The sequence below is a fragment of the Centruroides sculpturatus genome, unplaced genomic scaffold (genome assembly GCF_000671375.1).
Source record: "Centruroides sculpturatus isolate CEXI.00-Female unplaced genomic scaffold, Cexi_2.0 scaffold39, whole genome shotgun sequence".
NCBI lineage: Eukaryota > Metazoa > Arthropoda > Arachnida > Scorpiones > Buthidae > Centruroides > Centruroides sculpturatus.
In genome coordinates this window covers 215014-234550 of record NW_019384314.1, presented here as the reverse complement: position 1 = coordinate 234550, position 19537 = coordinate 215014, and the positions used below count along the sequence as shown (strand labels likewise).

At 30.3% G+C, this 19537-nt stretch overlaps 2 protein-coding genes across 3 annotated transcripts in view; one reads left to right on the top strand and one right to left on the bottom strand.

Moving 5' to 3' along the window:
• The window catches only part of LOC111622891 (UPF0602 protein C4orf47 homolog), an 86506-nt gene that overhangs the window by 2226 nt on the left and 64743 nt on the right, over window positions 1-19537 (top strand). The window contains exons 2-8 of one of the 2 annotated variants that reach the window (XR_002756361.1): window positions 349-550; window positions 632-769; window positions 840-909; window positions 4376-4543; window positions 4621-4802; window positions 11254-11526; window positions 18666-18740. Coding sequence is in view for 1 of the 2 variants with exons in the window: in XM_023365350.1 (XP_023221118.1) it covers window positions 349-550; window positions 632-769; window positions 840-909; window positions 4376-4543; window positions 4621-4802; window positions 11254-11278 (785 nt within the window). In the remaining variant the exon portion in view is untranslated. Of the gene's footprint in view, window positions 1-348; window positions 551-631; window positions 770-839; window positions 910-4375; window positions 4544-4620; window positions 4803-11253; window positions 11536-18665; window positions 18741-19537 lie in introns of those variants that run through there. The other variant, XM_023365350.1, reaches the window with a different exon arrangement.
• On the bottom strand, window positions 11520-14749 carry LOC111622913 (DNA damage-inducible transcript 4-like protein). The gene is made up of 2 exons (XM_023365374.1): window positions 14335-14749; window positions 11520-13195 (listed from the first exon to the last, which is right to left on the bottom strand). The coding sequence occupies exons 1-2, from the start codon at window positions 14498-14500 to the stop codon at window positions 12756-12758; spliced, it is 606 nt and encodes a 201-aa protein (XP_023221142.1). The 5' UTR covers window positions 14501-14749; the 3' UTR covers window positions 11520-12755.

The following is a 19537-nucleotide window of genomic DNA, read 5'->3' as shown; positions in this document are numbered from 1 at the left end:
CTGATCATAATGGGCAAATTTTCTTTACATTTCTACTGTATAAGAATATTTTTCTGCATTACATTTCGCCGAGTTTTTCGCTAATTATATCAAACGGATCATCAAGATTATAAATGATAATTTCACATTTTGTTCAGTACTATATTTTTGAATTATTGGTATACGTTATTAGTCTTATTATTCGGATCATACTTATAGTAGACTATATATAAATTAATTTGATATGCTTAGTTTCTCAAATAATTGATTATGTTTCTCGTAGTCATTGTGTATAATTATTAAGTAAATTAATAAATAGTAACAGAATAATTTCCTACTTGAACAAAAATTACATATTTCTCTACACAGTCTTACGACAGTTCAAAGATAAACAGATGTTAGGCCCAGGTTCTAAAATGAGATGCGGGAATCAAGATGGTTACTTCACGAGATACTTTCAAAGAATATTCGATGAAGAAGCATACACAGATATCGAGCGCATCTGGCGTCTTGCAAGAAAGTCCCCAGAAAAAACACCTTTCTTTTATCCTCCAGCCACTCCTAAATGCCCGTAAATCAACAATAGTTTGTTTAATACAGTAAGCCAATAAGTCGTTCGTTTTTTCTTATTTAAGAAAATAAAACATTCCAGATCAGGAAAAGGTTCGCATTATGGGGCATTTTCTGGCCCCATCGAGTATTTTAGTCCTCGATTGATAAAGAGATCCAAGCGAGAAAAACAGAAACCAAACTTTTATACCAGTCCGGGGAAAAAAGGAACCGGATATGGGTAATTCGAAAATAATAGTCTATAAATTAAATTTAATTATTACTCATTTATTATTTATGATTTCTTGCAGATATCCTGATTTAGCCATAAATAAAACTCAATACAAACATCTTGATGATCCGTATGATGTCAGATACTTAGTAAGTATTGGAGATTAAGAAAAAATGTGCGATACCTAAATATGGCCCACTTAACTCGTTTAAAGGTGTTAGGGAAAATAAGGTGGCTTGTAAGAACAATGATTGAAGCATAGACAGTATAGAGCCATTAACCGCGGTGATTGGGGTTCAAACTGCTTAACCGTGGCTTAGGTGGTCCGCGGCTTAAATATTTTTTGATAATGCATAAATTACAATAAATAATGAAAAATAAATGTTTTTTGATTAACGGTCTTGAAATTAATAATAAATTATTGTTTAAGAATAACGATACTGTACTTTAAATACGAGTCGATTTTTTGCGGATTAACTTTGTAGCATTGTAAGGTGTGAATCGGTTACAATGGCGGCCTCCGTAACGCTGACGCTCAGTGTGGATAAAACGGATTAATACTGTATTTGAATTTCATTGTAAGTTATTTTATTGTTTATTGATAAATAAAATACTAATATTCTATAAATACCTCTTTGAAGTTATAAGCCAGCATTTAAATATTTAATCCGCGATAGTGCATATCACGTCAATCACGGACATTCGAAATGCCAAAATGACAACTGTCAACGCCTGTCTCGAGTGTTTGAGAGGCTATGTCCAGGTCCGTACGATCCATAGTGCCAAAAATTTGGGATCCAAGCTTTTCGCGCGGCTTAAGCGAATTCGCGGTTTAGTGGCCCTACACTGTATTTATTAAACCATTGAACAAAACATACAGGCTTACATAGCAGCGATGTGTTATTATTCAGCAGTATGAAAGTGTGACTTTAAAAAACTTTCGTATTGGGCCTTTCTAGGAGAACTGTTCAAATAAGGCACGCTATTGAAATTCGATGGCTAATTAATTTTCATTGTACTTTGAGCAAATAAATACATCCACATCCTTAGGCTGATAATCAATGCACTCATCGTAAACCCATACTTGATTTTCATTACAGGATGTCTGTATATTGTTGTTGTTATAAAATATTCTAAATAGCTAATTCCGAGAATTTCCGGATTTTGCCAACACTAGTTCAGACTAAGTAAGTTTACTAGACGATTAACCGGAAACGAATTACCATTTATATATACTGTATATGCAGTGGTGTCTCATATTTCAAACTTAATTTATTTTAGAAGGTCGTTAGAACTTCCGGCTCGTTCGAAGTTCGAAGCAGTTTTCCCTTTAAGAAATAATGGAAAATGAATTAATTCATTCTCTGACCCCAAACAATACCCATTTCTATAAACTTAAAATTGCAAATAGGCATTATTTGTGTAAAAATAAGGCAATTGCATGCTCTAAAAATAAATAAAAACTTGAAAACAATAAATAAAATATGTAAATAATGTGTAATAAAATAAAAATTGCATTTACTGGTCGCACACCGTCGACTTCGGCATCTTAAACAAGGCCTCCAAATCCGCCACACATGTACCGCTTTCATATTTCGCAATAAGTTCCTTTTTAATTTCAATTGTCGATATTACAACCTTCCTTTTATACTTTGTTGCTTTCACATCCTTTTCGGATTCCATAGTTAATAAGTAAAAGTTATATTGAGTTGAACAAAAAGATTTTGACTATTTTTAACAGCTGTCATAACATAATTGTATGATTTAATTGTAATAGTCGTGAATTTAACATGTTATTGCTAATGAGAGATTATACTTTTTATTTAGAAGCTTATTTTAAACTTTTACTTCATAAAATATGAAGTAAAAGTTTAAAGTTTTGAAAGTAAAAGTTTAAAATGTGTGAATAAAATCGCGTCGAAATGTCATCAGATAAAAAGCCTATCCGGCATACTACTCTTTATCAATTTCGGAAAGGATATAACGTCCTGCAAACAGTAAAAAAGGTTCGTAATGTGTATGGGGAAGATGCTCCTAAACTTCGAATATGCAAATGTGGTTTTAAAAAGTTCGGGAAATTTTGAACTAACGGATAAACAATGTACGGAGCATTGAAAACAAAAATTGCAGGAAGAAATTACTAAAAATCGACGAATACACAATACATATAACCAAACGTACCAAAAACGAAGCGAAAAAAGCACTAGAAACATACGAGCGTTACGTAACGCGAGAGTCTGAGATAACTTGAGCGCATTTTTTCAAAACATGCACAGTTCGAATTATGAAGCATCGTTCGAAATCCGAGACAAATTTTTGTCGAATTTAGCGTTCGAACGTTACAGAGTTTAGGGTACTTCTGTATTTAATTCTAAATTCTTTCCGCCCTGTAAGCACTAAGAGCGGAAAGAAGCATTTAGCTCCTTTTAGCAAGACCGTTTTGAATCTGGGTTCAGCCAGATCCACAATTTGGCGGCCAGATGGCGAGGGACATGCCCGACCTATCCGGACGGACCATCCATGAAAAATTTCTGGGGTTTCTCGACCCATCACGGGTCTCTAAAACGGTAGCCTCTCGGCCATCTGGCCGTCACCATTTATATTTAGAAAACGTATATTTTCAATATGAAATAAGTACTCTGTAATTTCACACTTTCGCTGCCGCCATTGAAAAAAGTTGTATCGAATATGCCGATTCGTTTTTTATAAAGTAGACTATATTAGTGTTATAAACAAATTAAGAACATTTTTTTTTTTCATTTCAAGTAATCCTTATAGAATTTTATATGTGATGACGCGAAATTGATTCAACGCCGCATACCCAAGTATATAAATGATGAAAAACCATTATAATTAAATAGCCTATGTCCTGGGAAAGTAAGAAACGAAGTATTAAAATATAATCTCTAAAATGTTTCTTACACTTCCAGTTAATAGTAAATAACCTCTAAAAAATGATGCTCTCAATTTACCAAAAAACTTCACGAATGAATGAGGAATAATTGCATCAATCGGCAACGATTGATTACAATTTTTCCTCATTAAATAAATTTTTATCAATGAATCAATTTGATTCGAATTTTCACTTATCAAAATTTTAACCTAATAAAATTTTTCACTTAATATAACTCAATAACCATCATATAGCTCGTACTATTGTTTTATTTATATTTAAATTATAAAAACGCATCTGTTATAATCATCATAAAATTATTTAATTAATAACACTATACTTTTAACCTTAAAAGAATAGATCATGAATTAACTCATCTTCAGGCTACATAACGTGTAGCCTGAAGATAATTTATTTTTAAAATTTATAAATTTATAAAATTGTTAGGAAATTTAATGTTCATCAATTGAATTCTTTTTATAACATAAATACATTAAATTTATTTAAGTGGAGAATACACTCGGGACTAATAATTAAAAGCTCGATTTATATGCTCCCAGAGTGGTGATTGAAATGTTTGGATGATGAAATATTCATTTGTTGTAGACTTAAGCAAAAAAAGTTACTTTGAAACTCTTAAAAAGTTTTATATTCATTATTTGCTTGAATAATGGATCTAAAAATTCTCGATAATTTTAATTATAAAGTTTAATTGATTTCAGGTTAATTGGAATTTAGATAAAGGGCCTTTCATTGCTATATCTCCTAACGGGTATTTTTGGAAAAATCCTTATAAAGAAGATACCGAAATGTCAAAAAAAATTAAACCTCCTAAAAAAATAGGAAAAATGACATATTTACCATTCCTTCCTACCGCTTGTGGAAAAATGGTCTCTACCATATTTTTATTATTAATTTTTCAAATTTTCTACATATTTAATATTCTCTCTCTCTTTTCTTTATAAAGTTGGGAGGAATGAAAGATGGTTGTTTCAGCAAATATCCTAAACATGACGGAGACCTGTTCAAAGAATTGACTGCGATGAAACGATACAAAGATTTCAGAAACAAAGAAAATAAGATATTTATCTATCCAGAAGGACCGAAATCGACAAGAACTGTTTCTAACGTTAAATATAATGTCAGATTGTAAGTTAATTAGTTGTACAGGATATTACAACGTAATGTAAGGGAAAAACTGCCAGGGAGTGTGTTCCGGAAGGACTTTATATGAAAAACTGGGCCTTATTTAGATGTTAGACGCGTGAAAAAAACGCGGAAAACTCTACAAGACCAGTCCGTTGTTCAAAGGTTAATCCACCATCAAACACCAGTGTTCAGTGGTTTTATCCACTAGGACACCGGTAGGCAAGTTAATTAGTTAAATTGCGGCTCGATGGTTAGTTTCATCTGAGGCGAAACCGATTTTGGCTGTTCCTGCTTCCAGAACGGTTGTCAATAAAGAGCATTGGCACTATTGTATGAACCATTTACAGTATAAACAACTTTAAAGTACTGTACATTTATGAAACTTCACTGTATTCGGCTGAATGTCATTTATTTATTTTTTTCTCCTTTTGAACAATTTGACTGCCTCTTTCATTTTGCCACTTGAAGCAATCGCCTCATCGCTTTACCCATCCAGCCGACCTGATGTCCATCGCTACTTAGAATATAAGTTTAGTATAGGTATAGTCTCTTATAATTGGAAAATGGCAGATGACCGGATGGCTGAGCGGTTAAGGCATCTGCCTACCCCTCTGAGAGATCCGGAAACGAATCCGGATGGTCGAAAAACTCCCCAAGAAAATTTTCATTGGCTGTCCGACCCGGATATGTCGGCCCTCGTCTTCACCACCCGATCGCTCCATTGTGAGTCTGGTGGAATCCACGTTGGGCTTGATTAAAAGATCATCTTAGTGTCCACAGGGCGAAAAGACAAGAAAAAAAATGGAAAATGGCAAAAATCCTAAACGTAATTTTAATTCTAAACTATAAAATATTCACTTATATGTTTATTTTAAGTGTTTTTATAAAAAAGAAATTATTTGCTAATTTCATTGTGTTTGCAGGTCCAATTGGACCTATATAGCTGAATTTAACCGGAGCTGAACATATTTTATTGAAATTTTAAGTTATTTATTAAGTTATAGGTTATGTTAAGTAAAGCCAAGAATAGTATACAAAATTGACTTCCATAGATATTATTTAAATGTTCCCAGTAATTTAAAAATAGTATTACTGTAATTGTACTCGTATATAGTGTTTATTATAACCGATACAGAACTAAAAGCATCAACATATTATAATGTTACCAAATGAATGTTTCATACAAACTAACTTAAGAAAATTTTTTCTACACGAAGTGTGCATTTTGTAGATTCTCAATTATCTGTACTAATTAGATAGAGGCATAACTAATTCAAAATATTATTCAATTATATACTTGGCTCGAGACTTTATCGCATTTCTGTTAAACATTATGTAAAAAGGTCAAATTGGATATAAAATGCTTATCTGTTTGTCTTTTCCATATTGACATATCCTTAATTCTGAGAGTGATAAATTGAGCAGAAGTTTGTTTATCCAAATATTTTATCAGTCGATAAATCAAGGCAACTTGATAAATCGACTGATAAAATATATATTTAAACAAATCTCTTAACACGTACCCACTTTCCCACAAGAATCAAAATGAAGTGTAGAGATTATTTTTCCTTGTTTCTTTACACTTGTAGTGTAAGATAAAATAAAGTTTTGTTTTATTTTGTGATAAAGATATAGATATAGATTAAGATTCGCTTAAATGATTAATAATTTAAAACAAAATTATCGAAAACTATTTCGAAACAAGAAAAATGAAAAATTGAGAAATAATTATCATAAAAATATCATTTGAATAAGTTATAGGGTTTATTTATAAAAGTGAATGACTATGAGTTAGAAAAGATGAAAGAGTAAAGAAAACAAGATTTTTTCATAAATATCTGAAGAAGTTTCTTATGTATATTGCAAAGAATCTCTGCTTATGTACTGTACATTATGATTAATCTTCGTTAGAAATTGTTCTAACAAAGATTAATTACGATTATGATTGCCTTAAAGATGAATAAGATTGAAGAACTAAAACAAACACTACTATTAATTTACATTTCTTGAAAGAAATCTCTTAACACATCTCTTACAGAACACCTTTTACAATCTCAAAGCTTGTAAAAGTTGTAAAAGGAGAAAAACAGAATTAAACTTTTGTTTAATTTTATTTTTCTCTGCTAATTAGTTAAGTTTAATTAGTCTCCTATTTTACTTTCTAATATTGTTGTAAGTATTATTAGTTTTTTAATTAAGCATATCTGCATGTACACTTGTATCAAAAACATTACACACGCTAAAATCAATAATATATGTGACCCAAAAATCAATTAACTATGTGAACGGCTGAAATAAGCTAATGGAACTTTTAAAATGTTATAATTTAATATATCGAAGCATTTTAATGTGTGTATTTTAAAAAGTTTTTGTAAGCTTTGTAAGTAATAAAATATGCAAATAAGACAGCAATCTTTAAAACATTTAACTGACTTTTGGGCCTTATGTATATCAATACTACGAGAATGTAGTAAGATTATACAGAATTACCCAAAAGTCAGGTTACTGTTTTGTTTTGCCTGTTCCAGAAACACACGTAATATTAATCAGAATAGAATAGATATGAAAAGAATAACAAGAAAACATATTAAAAACGTGGTTAAATATTTAGTTATTTGAATAAGGCACAACTTAATCTTTACAATGGTTAATTGACTTTTGAGTCACTCTATATATTAATTAATGTGCATCTTTTACATATTATAGAAGAAAAACATTAAAAAATACAAAGGAAATACAACTGTAAGTAATTCTAAATTGAGTTACATTCGGAATAAAAGTGAATATTTTATAATTTTATCGGGATAATTTGCGATTTTGATATCTTATTTTAGAAAATAAAATTGCAAAATATTATATAAGGCTTTCTCTTATAGTTTTATTTATATTATAAATATTTTATAAAATTTTAAAGTCGATTTTCCGTTTTACTATTTAGCAAAGTTCATCAGAAGAATTACACGAATGAAGAAACTATATTTTTTAAAGACGTATGCGCCCCACGAAAGATCAACGTTCGATATTAATAAAAGAAATATTAATATTAATTTAGTTTTAATTGTTTAAAGTATAATTATTTTAAAAATTACATAATAAAAAATAAATAAAAAAATAAAAATATACAATTTTTTCAATGTTTTACCTGACTAAGAGATGGCGCCACTAATTTTGAAAAATTATTTACTTTATTTTTCAGCTGATAAAAAAAAAGTGGTCTAAAAATCTGTTAACCATTGTGAAAATGAAATTGGTCTTATTTAACTATTTGCATATTTAATTATATGTTTAATCATATTTCCACGTTGTTCTATACACGTTTACAATTTATGTTCACGAGTGCAAATGGAACAGTAAAAAAAAAACCCCAGCACTGCTAATTGACTTTTGGGCCACCCTTATTTTATATAAATTTTTATTTTTTCGTTATTATGCCTATTAATTTAATATTATCTTAATCTATATGTTTTTATCTTTGGCTCACTTGACATAATAATAGTTTCTTGTCTGGTTTCTTAAATTGTGGACAGTCTAATAAATAATCACTTGTCATACTTCTTTTATGAAGTGATCCAGCGTAGAAGAAACAACTTGAGTGATAAAGTTAGAAGCTAGAATTTTTGATAACAAGTTTTATCAAATCATAACATCTCAACTTCCATATGTCTTAGTGCTAGTAAGCATACTAGATACCTTAAAACATGCGAAGCTTCCTCCTAAAACTCTTATCTTAACAATTTTTCAAAATTTCTAGATAAATTTTTTTTTCTAGAAATTTTTCCACGCACTTACAATACTACACGTGTTGTTTAACCATTTGCCACTTGTTTGGGTATATGCATTTATCATGTTGCTTTTACAGAGGTTGTAATACAGATATGGGTCACGTTTTTTAAGTCAAAAGTCAAGCTAAAAAATGAGAATAAATATGTCACGGTTGGATTTTCTGTTCTAGAAAGATAAATCCAAGTTCGGTGGGCGTTATATTAGTGTTACAGAGATATTCAACAGCAGCACTCCTACGAAAATAGTTAACGCGCTCACATCTATCCGCCATGTTTAGTCCTATGTTAGAGTTCTGTTCGTTGTCGATGTTGTGTGTGTTGTTTGACGGTTAGGTTTCCATACTAAAATCATTATATTTCAGAACAGTGTTGTATCGGAATGTTGCGACGAAATTTGCGATAAAATCAATAGATACGTAAAATAACGCATTTCAATCGTACTATACATTTTCCATGTTTAGTTATTACTGTCGTACAGCTGTATATTTTAGCTGCTATAGTTTATATGAAATCGTGTACAAAGTACTGTACATAAGCACAGAATTTCTAAATTAAAAACTACGAATATAACATAACAAAAGGATTTTTTAAAAATTGAAACATATTATGGAGTAGCGCGTTTCAATTATCAATACTTATTCGCCATGTTTCGTCCTATTGTTACTGTTTCGTAAGATTTGTACTATACAGTCGACCCTCTATAACACTGTTGATAATTCCGTTTTATACGAATTTCATGTTGTACGAGTCGCTTAGATTTTACAAATACGTGAGCCGTTCACAGCCCGGCACACGTATTTGTAAAATCTAAGTGACTCGTACAACATGGAATTCATATAAAACGGAATTATCAACAGTGTTATAGGGGGTCGACTGTATATTGCATTAGTTTACATTTAAAAATGTCCTTTTTGTATAAAATTTGGTATAATATGTAAGTAGCGATTATAAAAGAAAACTAGTGAACGTTATATAATATAAAGAACTAAATATGGCTGCATTTTCTTGATTGTCAAAACACAGTAATCAAGGCCGCATTTACTCTTATTATAGTTATAAACTATAATATATAAAGAAACCTTCTCATATACCTGATAATGAATTTTAAAATGTGAAATCCTCAGCTGTAGCTTGTTAAGATTACTGTGAATCTATGGTTTCGTAGTTTGCAGTCATTCAGGGTTATATCTAATCACGCCAGTTGTTTTAAATTAATGTAAAATCACGTATTCGAGTACGAGTTGGGCTTGCATTATATATTTAAATTTTGGTATAATTTACACGACGAAAACAATCTAAAAATAATAAAAAATTGGTTTAACCCGAACTAAAAAGGAAGAATATAATGACCTTATATGAAGACCGGTCTTGGACTCGTCCCATTAAGTAGAATTCATAACTGTATGGAGGTGGGGAGGGTGCCTTGCTGATAAGGTCTATGGACCGGATCTTAAGTTCAGGTCATTCATAAAAACGGACATATACACAGTTCGCAGGTTATCATCACTACAAAATCTTTTCTTGTTTCTTTTTTTTTTTTTTTCGAAAAACATGATATTTTAACCAAAGATTTTCTTTTTTGGTGCATTTTTTAAAGTTTGTATTTTATTAAAAATGCATAATTTAGTGACATTTCGTGACCTCACATAGGTAACTCGTGTTTTAAGGTTATGATCTACACCAGTACACCTATAAGAAAGGTGGATCATGTCATATGTTTTGCTGGGAGAATTTTGACATTGTTTATTAAAAAATTAATTTTTGTATGCAAATTAATTAATTATAATTATTTCCTTAATAAATATAGCAAATAAACCTTAAGAAATATTTTTTTAATATTTATTTTTAGAAGATTGGTTCTTCTAAACAAGGCATGAGATGATTCAAATAAAATCTTCTAATGATATAAACCGGGTATAATCACAGTCGTATCTAATTTTCTATAATCACAGTTATTTTGTCATCACTATTATCGTCATCGTCGCCTACTGATGATGGTTATCATCGAAGCAATTTCATGGAGTAAGTTTTAAATTTCTTTTAAAATTATTTTAAGCCATAACAGAAAACTTTGCAGACAGTTTTATAAAAAGAAAGCATAATTTTATCTCGGAGGCCACTCCAGATCACAAATCACAACCCGTTAGATAAGAGTTTAAAACTGTTGTGAAAGGTATGTTGATAAATATAGGTTGTTGTTCTCTTCGAAATCCGTGCACACGCACAAACTATTTATAACCCGTTTTAGTTATGAGTTTATGCACTCTAGAGTACACTTTAACTTTAAACTTTGTGTTTAAAAATTAATCAGCATCAAGGTTACAAAATTCCAAAGCTTGTCGTCTCCTTTCTCCACGAGTAACACACTTGTTTACTTTCCTACCCGCGCCACTTGGATTCAAACCAAATTTCAACAAATTTAATTCTTTCATTTAAATTTGGCAGAGATTTATCTTCTGTTCTACACTTCTCTTATTGACGTAAAAAAGATTTTTTAAATAGTTTTAACACTCGATGAGAGAATTCGCTTTAAAAAGCAAACTACTCTATTTGGACGTTTAAAACTTCGTTTCGAGTAACAAAAATAAGAATAAAAATCCGGATATTATTGGTTTTTACGTTTAACATAGAATATTTAATTAATACTCAATAACATTGTTTCGTTTCAGGTATGCTTTAAAGAAAAAACCTTAAACTACAAGAACGAAATATTGATTACTACAGGATTCTCGTTAAAGACAGAGTAAACCATTCTCTATATCAAGACTTCATTATATATGTAAAGGATGGATCAACATGGATCAACAAAAGGATCATCAATTGTTCACGATGTCAAAAGGCCACTACTAAAGTACATTTAAAACATATCTAAATGGAAAAAGTCTTTTTTGTAGCACTTCTTCTAGATATGCTTAAAATGAAAAAGTATTACTAAAAGAGCGGTATGTTAATTATTACTTTAAATATTCTTTATACTTTTAATCATAACTAAAAGGAAAAAGTGTTACTCTCTTAGTAGCACTGTTTCCTTTTAAATATGCTTTAAATATGATTTTTGTACTTTGACGTGTTGGTAAAAATCTTTTATTAAATAGAATCTGTCAGTTTGATAAATTGTAACATCTCTCTGAAAGGTTCTTTTAATAAATTTATCATCCTTTTTTTAAAGGAAATGTTTGTTTTTACGAGAAGTACGTTCATTGACATGAACTCGACATTCATTATTCACAAACGTCAATCGGGTGACGTTAATACTCGACTGTTTCCCCAATTGGCTCCCGTAACGAGTTGCTTATAATTATCTTTGAAAAAAGTATAAAGAAAGAAAAAAAGAGCAATACATAAGTTTGTTAACCTTAAAAGTTCTTAAATAATTTCTTTTCCTAACATAAATAGCGAATTTAGAAAACAGATTGCCATTAAATTACATAGGCACCGTACACACGTGGTAATTTTTTTTTATTTTTATAATGTAAAGGTAATTTAAATTGTAAATGTCTAAAAAATACGTGACTTAGAATGTTTAATGTTATCTTATTGTGTTATAAATTTAGTTAGCGAAAATACTTTAATATTTTAAAGTTTTTCTGAATTTCCTGCGGAAGCAGATGGAGCGAAATGGCGGTCATACACATGGATGGACAGGTTACGAGAATAAACGATCCGATTGTTATAGGTCCCAGTATATATTACATACACAATAACCATAATAAACTACAAAAAATAGTCATTTTAATATATATATATTTTTTAATTTTTTTTCCTCTTGTTTTTTCATTGTAAAAAAAGTACATGCTTAAGTGTCTCGAGGATAAATATCGTTATGGTGGGAGACGTACTTTAAAGGTAAAAAATAAAGTTTACCTGTTGGCAACGTGAAAACGAGGATGACAACCGACTAGCCATTTACATCTGGTCAGGCTCTGGTGCACTGCACAAGAGCATTCAGTGTACCAAGACCAAAAAAATTCAAATTACACACAAAAGACCACAAAAATGAGTAAATCGCTAATAGAGAGATCAGAGTGGAGAAATTACCACACACGCTCACACAAGTACACACATTCAAAAATTGTAACAACTAACACAATCACATTCTACATTACGTATTTTGTATATATGCGTGTATATAAAAAAAACCGAAAATTTGATCCTTATAGGTGGGAAGATGTCAGTCTTCGAGACTAGATGATCTATACAGTTTTCTTTTACTTAAATTGTACTCTTGGCTTATTACTAGAGGCGAGGACCTGCCTAGCCTTCTCATAAAATTACGAAGACTCAACCAATTGTTAGCAGAGTCCTTTCTTAGAGTCAGAAATACTTCAAAAGTCGATACCACTTGAGGATCACAGAATACTTTTCCTATCCTCTTACACGTCGATCTGTCGTCCAGGAGGATGTATATGACACATCCTTTCAAACCGCACGGTTCCACTTCTGCCATTTTGATAACGTCTAGGGATATTCGGTGGGTTAGATTGCAAGGTATTAAGATTTCACTAGTCAGGACGGATTTCAGTTTAGCTTCACGAAGTGCGCTTTCTAAACGTTGAGAGAGTAAACTGCAGGTGGCTACTTCGTCTACTTGTCCTTCTTGTAATTCTGAATCTGCAAAGAATAAATTTCTATTTTAAGGAAAAAATCGATAAATTATATAAGTTAATCCTAACTCAATCTACTAGTGAGAATATATACGTACACTAAACAAGTTACAGCCTCACGCTTTTAAATTTATTACTACTTGATGAAGTTGAAGGGCCTCTTATTTATTATACTCTAGTGCCTCAACAAGTATAAATCCTGCGTTTACTACTAGCTTACTCTATAATTAATTTATTTAAAAATTAATTTACGATTTTTAAAAATCATTAATTCTACTTCCTACTAACTAAAGAGAACTGGGATAAGTGTGCAACCCCACTAAAACGGGTTTCTAATGAGTTTGAATAAAATTAGGATCGTTTAGTATGATATAAATCTCATTTATTTTTGATCGTGTATACCGTAACAAGCACAAGATTATATTGCACAGACAGTAAAATAAAATTATCTCTATAATACCAATGATGCAGACAAAGACATACAATGAAATTGGGTACAGATCTTAACTTTATTAAAATTTAAAATACTTTTTTGTGACGAAAATAATTTTCTAAACTTCACGCAAAAAACTTGATCTCTGTTATCTCTAGCAACTTTTCGCACCAGTTGGGTAGTTTCTTAATGGATTTTTCTGGAAAAAACCCCCTAAACTCCCCGGTTTCTTTTCTAATTATAGATAAACTCGTATAAACGTAGCATTATTCCTGCAGCTTACTTTTTTCTGTTTTATTAAACCCCGTTTAGACTGAACAAAATTGTATTTTGCATTCTAAAAATCTAATTTAAATTACTTAAAAGTTTAAAACTAAGAAATTTCTTATTTTATCAACAAAAAATCTCAAAATTTTATTTAAAATTCAGACAAAAAAGGGGGGACTTAGACACGACAGACAACCTGTTAAAACCCGATCGATAATCGAGCTTGGCAACAGAAATACACAAACATTAAGAGGCCCGAGAAGGTTTGGATATGGAATTAAACCCAGTCACACCTTAAAAATGATGTTCAACAAACGTTTCGAATGTTAACGAGTCTATTGTCACCAATATCTGTTAGACGGGGTTACACCCTTTTATATGTGTACTGTACAGTATATGCAACATACAAAATAAGAGAATGACCTAAATAAGAAGGAGATACTCACCTATAGAATCGATCCACGATTCAGAATCTTCATTAACGTTTGATATTTTCATGTTAATTCTGTTTCTCACGATACAACCGAATTTGTCCACGATTCGAGTCCAGGAAAGTGAAGACAATTGCTTACCACCGGCGTTTACCGGTATAACTAGTTGACTATTTGACATGAATATCCGTCAGACACCAAGTTATATTGAGAACCGTGTTGTTCACAGAGTTCTGAACTCAAAAATAGGGGGGTCCAGATCGTTCCTCTAACAAAAACCTTTTCGTTCTGACATCAGCGGAGCATTGAACAGCTGATTTTAAGATCCATTTCCTTGGCTAAACCACAGCCAATCAGAGACGAGCTTTTTGGCTTTGGTCCAATAGTACTTGGTGATATTGACCATAGCAACCATCATCCACGTGTGTGTAACTGGCTTTCAGTTTCTAGCAGACGATTCATTTTTAGTTTTTCTAAAATTAAAATACTGTATTTTAATTAATTAAGTCAATTAGTTGTATACTTGTGTTAAGTGACAGCGATTTGGCTGCTTAAACTCTTTTGTTAACTTTAAATCATAAAAAAATGACGTCAGTACTAGTAGTAGTGTAGTAAACAGTAGGCTCTGTACTTATTGCTGATTACTAGTTAATTACGCAACAGATCGTGTTGTGTGTGCAGTAACGTGGTGATGCAGTTTTTTGTTGGTCGTTCTGGTAATGACGTCAGCCGAAGTTAAATTTAAAAATTTCAATTTTAAATTCTAAACTTTTATTTTTATGGTATATTCGGTACGTTAATTATTCTATTATATATCTGTTAGGTAACAATGCTAGATTTATCACTTCAAATAATTAAAATGGAAATTGTTTTTTTTTTTAATTTTTGAGTATTTTTACATAATACATTATTGCCACTTACGTAACATAACAGAGTTTAAAACTTCAAAGTCGTGCAGTTTCATTGGCTGTTTTTAAAAATTATTTTAAATTAAATTATTATTACGAGTAACATGCGTTACTTGATTGTATTGTATCGATTCGAATATTTCTTATGTAACTCGGATGTTGTTACTACCTTTAAATAGTTTAATTTACTTATTTTAAAAGTCGTTAATAATAATTTTTAATGGATAAGTAACGTGTTACATCAATTGTTCGTGTGTTTCATAGAGGAAGTCTTTTGTAAATAGTTTTGGGTTAGTGGAACACAAGTTAGGCATTAAAACGTTATTTTTCTTTTTTTTTCGAAGTCAAATACCCGAGTAAAAAACAAATTTTCTCGTGTTTTTTAGATTAAAGAATAAAAAAAACTTGTTTGTGAATTTAAAATAATAACAGTTCCTTAGAGACAAAAACGAAAATCGAATCTTTATCTACAGCAAAGTATAAACAGGGCAGGATTTGCACACGAGCTGCATATTAGGGCCTCATATAAAACACTGCAGCTTAGGGCCTCACATTATAAAACTAAAGCTTAAGCCCAGCACGAGACTACAGCCTAGGACCTTATGCTACGAGACTACAGCTTAAAGTCTCACCCTACAACAATAGAGCTTTTAAATTTATTATTACTAGAAGTGTCTCTTGTATATTAAAATTTAGATCCATGACAAGTCTAAATCCGGTTCTATTATCTAGAAAAGCAGGGCCAAATTTAAACAAAAGCTAACAAGTATAGTTTAAGGCCTTACGTTTTTAACTTTATTGCTATTAGGAAGGCCTCTTATACTACGTATGATATAACTTAAAACCATAACGAATAAATCCGGTCCTATATAGGAAAGTATATGAGCTTTCTAACAGGCAAACGTCTCCAATAAATCACACACTAACAAAGAAAGAACTTTTTTTTAATGTCAAGATGAATCAGAGTTCGTGACATTAATGATCAAAAGCGCGTGAAATGATTCACGCGTGACGTAACTCACGATTTCACCTCGGTTCCTCACTATGCTAGGCCAGGTGTATTATGTGTTTTTTTTTTAAATTCTGTAATTAATTTTCGAATTTATAAATAATTTTTCGAATGACACGACGAAGAATATTACTCAATTAAAGGGATTTCGACTAAGAGAATCGTGACGGTACACACTACTAAGTATTTTTACGGCCACTCACCTACGCACCTTCTTTACCTGTTCGAGAATTCAAGGCACACCTGTCGTGAACGGGGTGAGCGAGGATAACTCTGCAATTATGTTAAATAAATGTTAAGTAGAGTCGAATTTGCACTTCAGTTTGACACTTGTTATTTTAAGGAGTGCCAAATGGAGGATTTTTACTTCATTTTCTCTTCGAAATTATCCACGAAGATCTTTAAAAATATATTCATACTTTCTTTGATTTCTTATAAAATGATATCTTATTAAAATTTTTAAAGGCGTGAAAATTACTTCTTGAAGACTGCATTTATAAACTAGAAGTGTCATATAAGATGAAATATATTGCATGAAAATTTGCAAACTGAAGTGTTGAGCACTGTACACCATTTGTTTTAGTGAAATGGCGTTAATAAGGCCTTAAAAAGAAAAACGCAAACGACTAGTATCTCCATAAAAACAAGAGAGAAAGTATCTGAAATGTACTGAAATGTTATTACTTAATAGAAATATCCCTCATTCAATGTTAGTAGATAACTGCAGTATTCAGAGATGGAAATTTAAATCCATGATATTTACAGGGTGATCCAAAAGTCAGTTAACCGTTCGAATTATTCCAACAAAGAATCATCAAAAAGTTATAATTTATCAAAGCAATATAAGTTATGTGTATTTAATAAGAAGAATCCCTTTATGGATAATTTTTGTAAAATTTATAATCTAAAGCGTTTCTGAAAAATACTATAATTTAGTCTTTACAAGTTAACTGACTTTTGGGTTATTATAATAGCATAACCTATACTTTTCCATATACACATATCATTCCCTTATAAACTACATATTCTCGAGCAATGTTTCTTCTACGTCACATCACAGAAGAATGTATTAATTATAAAAATTCTGTAAGATTTTATAGTGTTTTTGTATCTATAAAAACTTTTTAAAACTTGAAATATATCAAGGGCCGGATTTAAACATGTGGTCCTAAGCTATAAAATACAAGATGTAATTCTTCCTTTACCAAATAATGGATAATGCATATTTATTTATTTATTTTTCTGAGAATGGAACGATATCTTTTATACTGTGAGGTCCAGCTTCAGCTTGTTTAACTAGTAGTATAAATGCTATATAGACATCCCTTGAAGAGATATATTTTATGGATCTGTTAAAGAATGGAGAACTTATAGTCAACTAATTTCTTATTAAACATTTTAATAAAATTATATTATAGTCCCTTTACGTGTCAGAATGTTATATATATATATTAATATAATGCATTACATATTAGAATATATTTTAAAGTATTTTTGCTACATTCCATTTTAAACAGCAACGTGTTAAGATAGTTTTCTGAGTAGATTCTTCGTTTTTAGTCGTCCTAAATGCAAAGAATTTCTCTCAATGTCCTAAATAGCAACTGTATATAAGTTACGTTAAATATTTTCTAATAGCTTTTTCCTATATGTATTCTTTATTAACATACAGACCGTGCCCAAAGGGAAAATACTTTTTTCTAATAAATTTTCCCTTACAAATGTACATTTTTAGACTTATTTGGAGAAATATAATTATAAGAGTTTTTCTTATAATTTATTATAATTTGTAAATATGATATAGGGAAAGGGATTATTTTATCACAAACAAACAGAAATATTATAAAGATTATACTTTTGAAAACCACTTTAATTTTGGATTTAAAAAGTCTTATTCGTACATACATTAATATTTTTCATTCTATTTCTGTCAACATTTAGTATGTTAGTTGATGTAAATAATAGGAAAATCTTTAGTATGTACTGGATGGTTCAAAAATCAATTAACCGTGTTTTCACTTGTGATTATCTTATTTTGAACCGTTTTTGTAAAGTTTGTAAGTAATAAGGTATTTAATAAGACAGAAATTTAATCTTTATAACGGTTTAACTAACTTTTCGACCACTCAGTATTATTTTATAATATAAGCTATCTTTGAAACTCCTTGAGAAAATAAGAAATATGATTTTTTAATTAAAACTTTAGTTTTCTTATCCTGTAAAGTTTTATTCTTTTATAAACTGGAGTAAGTAGAATAAATTTTAAGACATTTTAAGATATTCTCAAATATAACTTTTCTTGTATTTAGTTTTTCATAACTTAGTTGATATAATTCATTAAAATGAATCTCTAACCACATCTTGATAACAGAATATTGTTGTTTAAGCAAATTCTTTTACTTTAAACTATTCAAAATATCACTTTTCAGATGGTAAATAAAAAAAATACTACTGTGAATAGAAGAAACGTGTGAGTTAACCCCCATTCCGTTGCCAGAAATTCCGTAAGTGGTGTTTATTTTTCTTATTATCTCGATAAATCCTCAACCTGATAAATTCTCACATCTTTATGTTACGTAATTTCTCTCAGGAATCTTATAATATTAAACTAATTTTAAACCTTTCAAGTCATTTCCTTAAACCTAAATAAGTTTTTTAATATTTATTAACCACAATAAATTATATCAATAATTATTCTTTCGAATTTATTACGACCAGATTGTCGACTTTTTATTGTCATTAATAGTTTCTTAGTAAGAAGTTACTTAATTAGAGAGAGAGAGAGAGAGAGAAAAAAAAATAGAGTGTACAATGCTGATAAGACGTCCGATAACTCTTGCTCTTTGTTAAGGATACAACAAAGGATAATGTCGTTATCCTATCAGAAAATTTAAAAAGGGCTCCTTTAATTAAATGCAAAAATGGTTAAACTTGCTTTAAAATGAAAATTTACGCTTCGGATATTTACTACGATGTAGCAAATTTGAGAGAGGAAAAGATGCGAAAAGACTTTAAGAGCACTTATCTAAGAAATAATACCGTAGAAAAGTGTCAAGAAGCTTAGAAACTTTTCTAATTTTACAGTTTAGAGACTTCTTATTCTTTGACTTCTCTAATCTGCTATAGAGTCGAGAGCTGTAACCTTCATTATTTTTTCTTTTAATTAAATTAGATAAATCCTAGTAAATTTGAGTCGAAAGATACACGAAAAGACTTTTAAATACGCTTATCTAAGGTATAAAATTGTAGAAAGGTAAAGAGAAGTTTAGAGACATCTCAAAGTTAATAATCTTAGAGACCT

Coding starts and splice junctions, on each gene's coding strand:
- LOC111622913 (XM_023365374.1), bottom strand. CDS start 14,500: ATGTCAAATAGTCAACTAGTTATACCGGTAAACGCCGGTGGTAAGCAA. Junction 13,196..14,334: donor ATCGTGGATCGATTCTATAG/GTGAGTATCTCC, acceptor TATTCTTTGCAG/ATTCAGAATTACAAGAAGGA.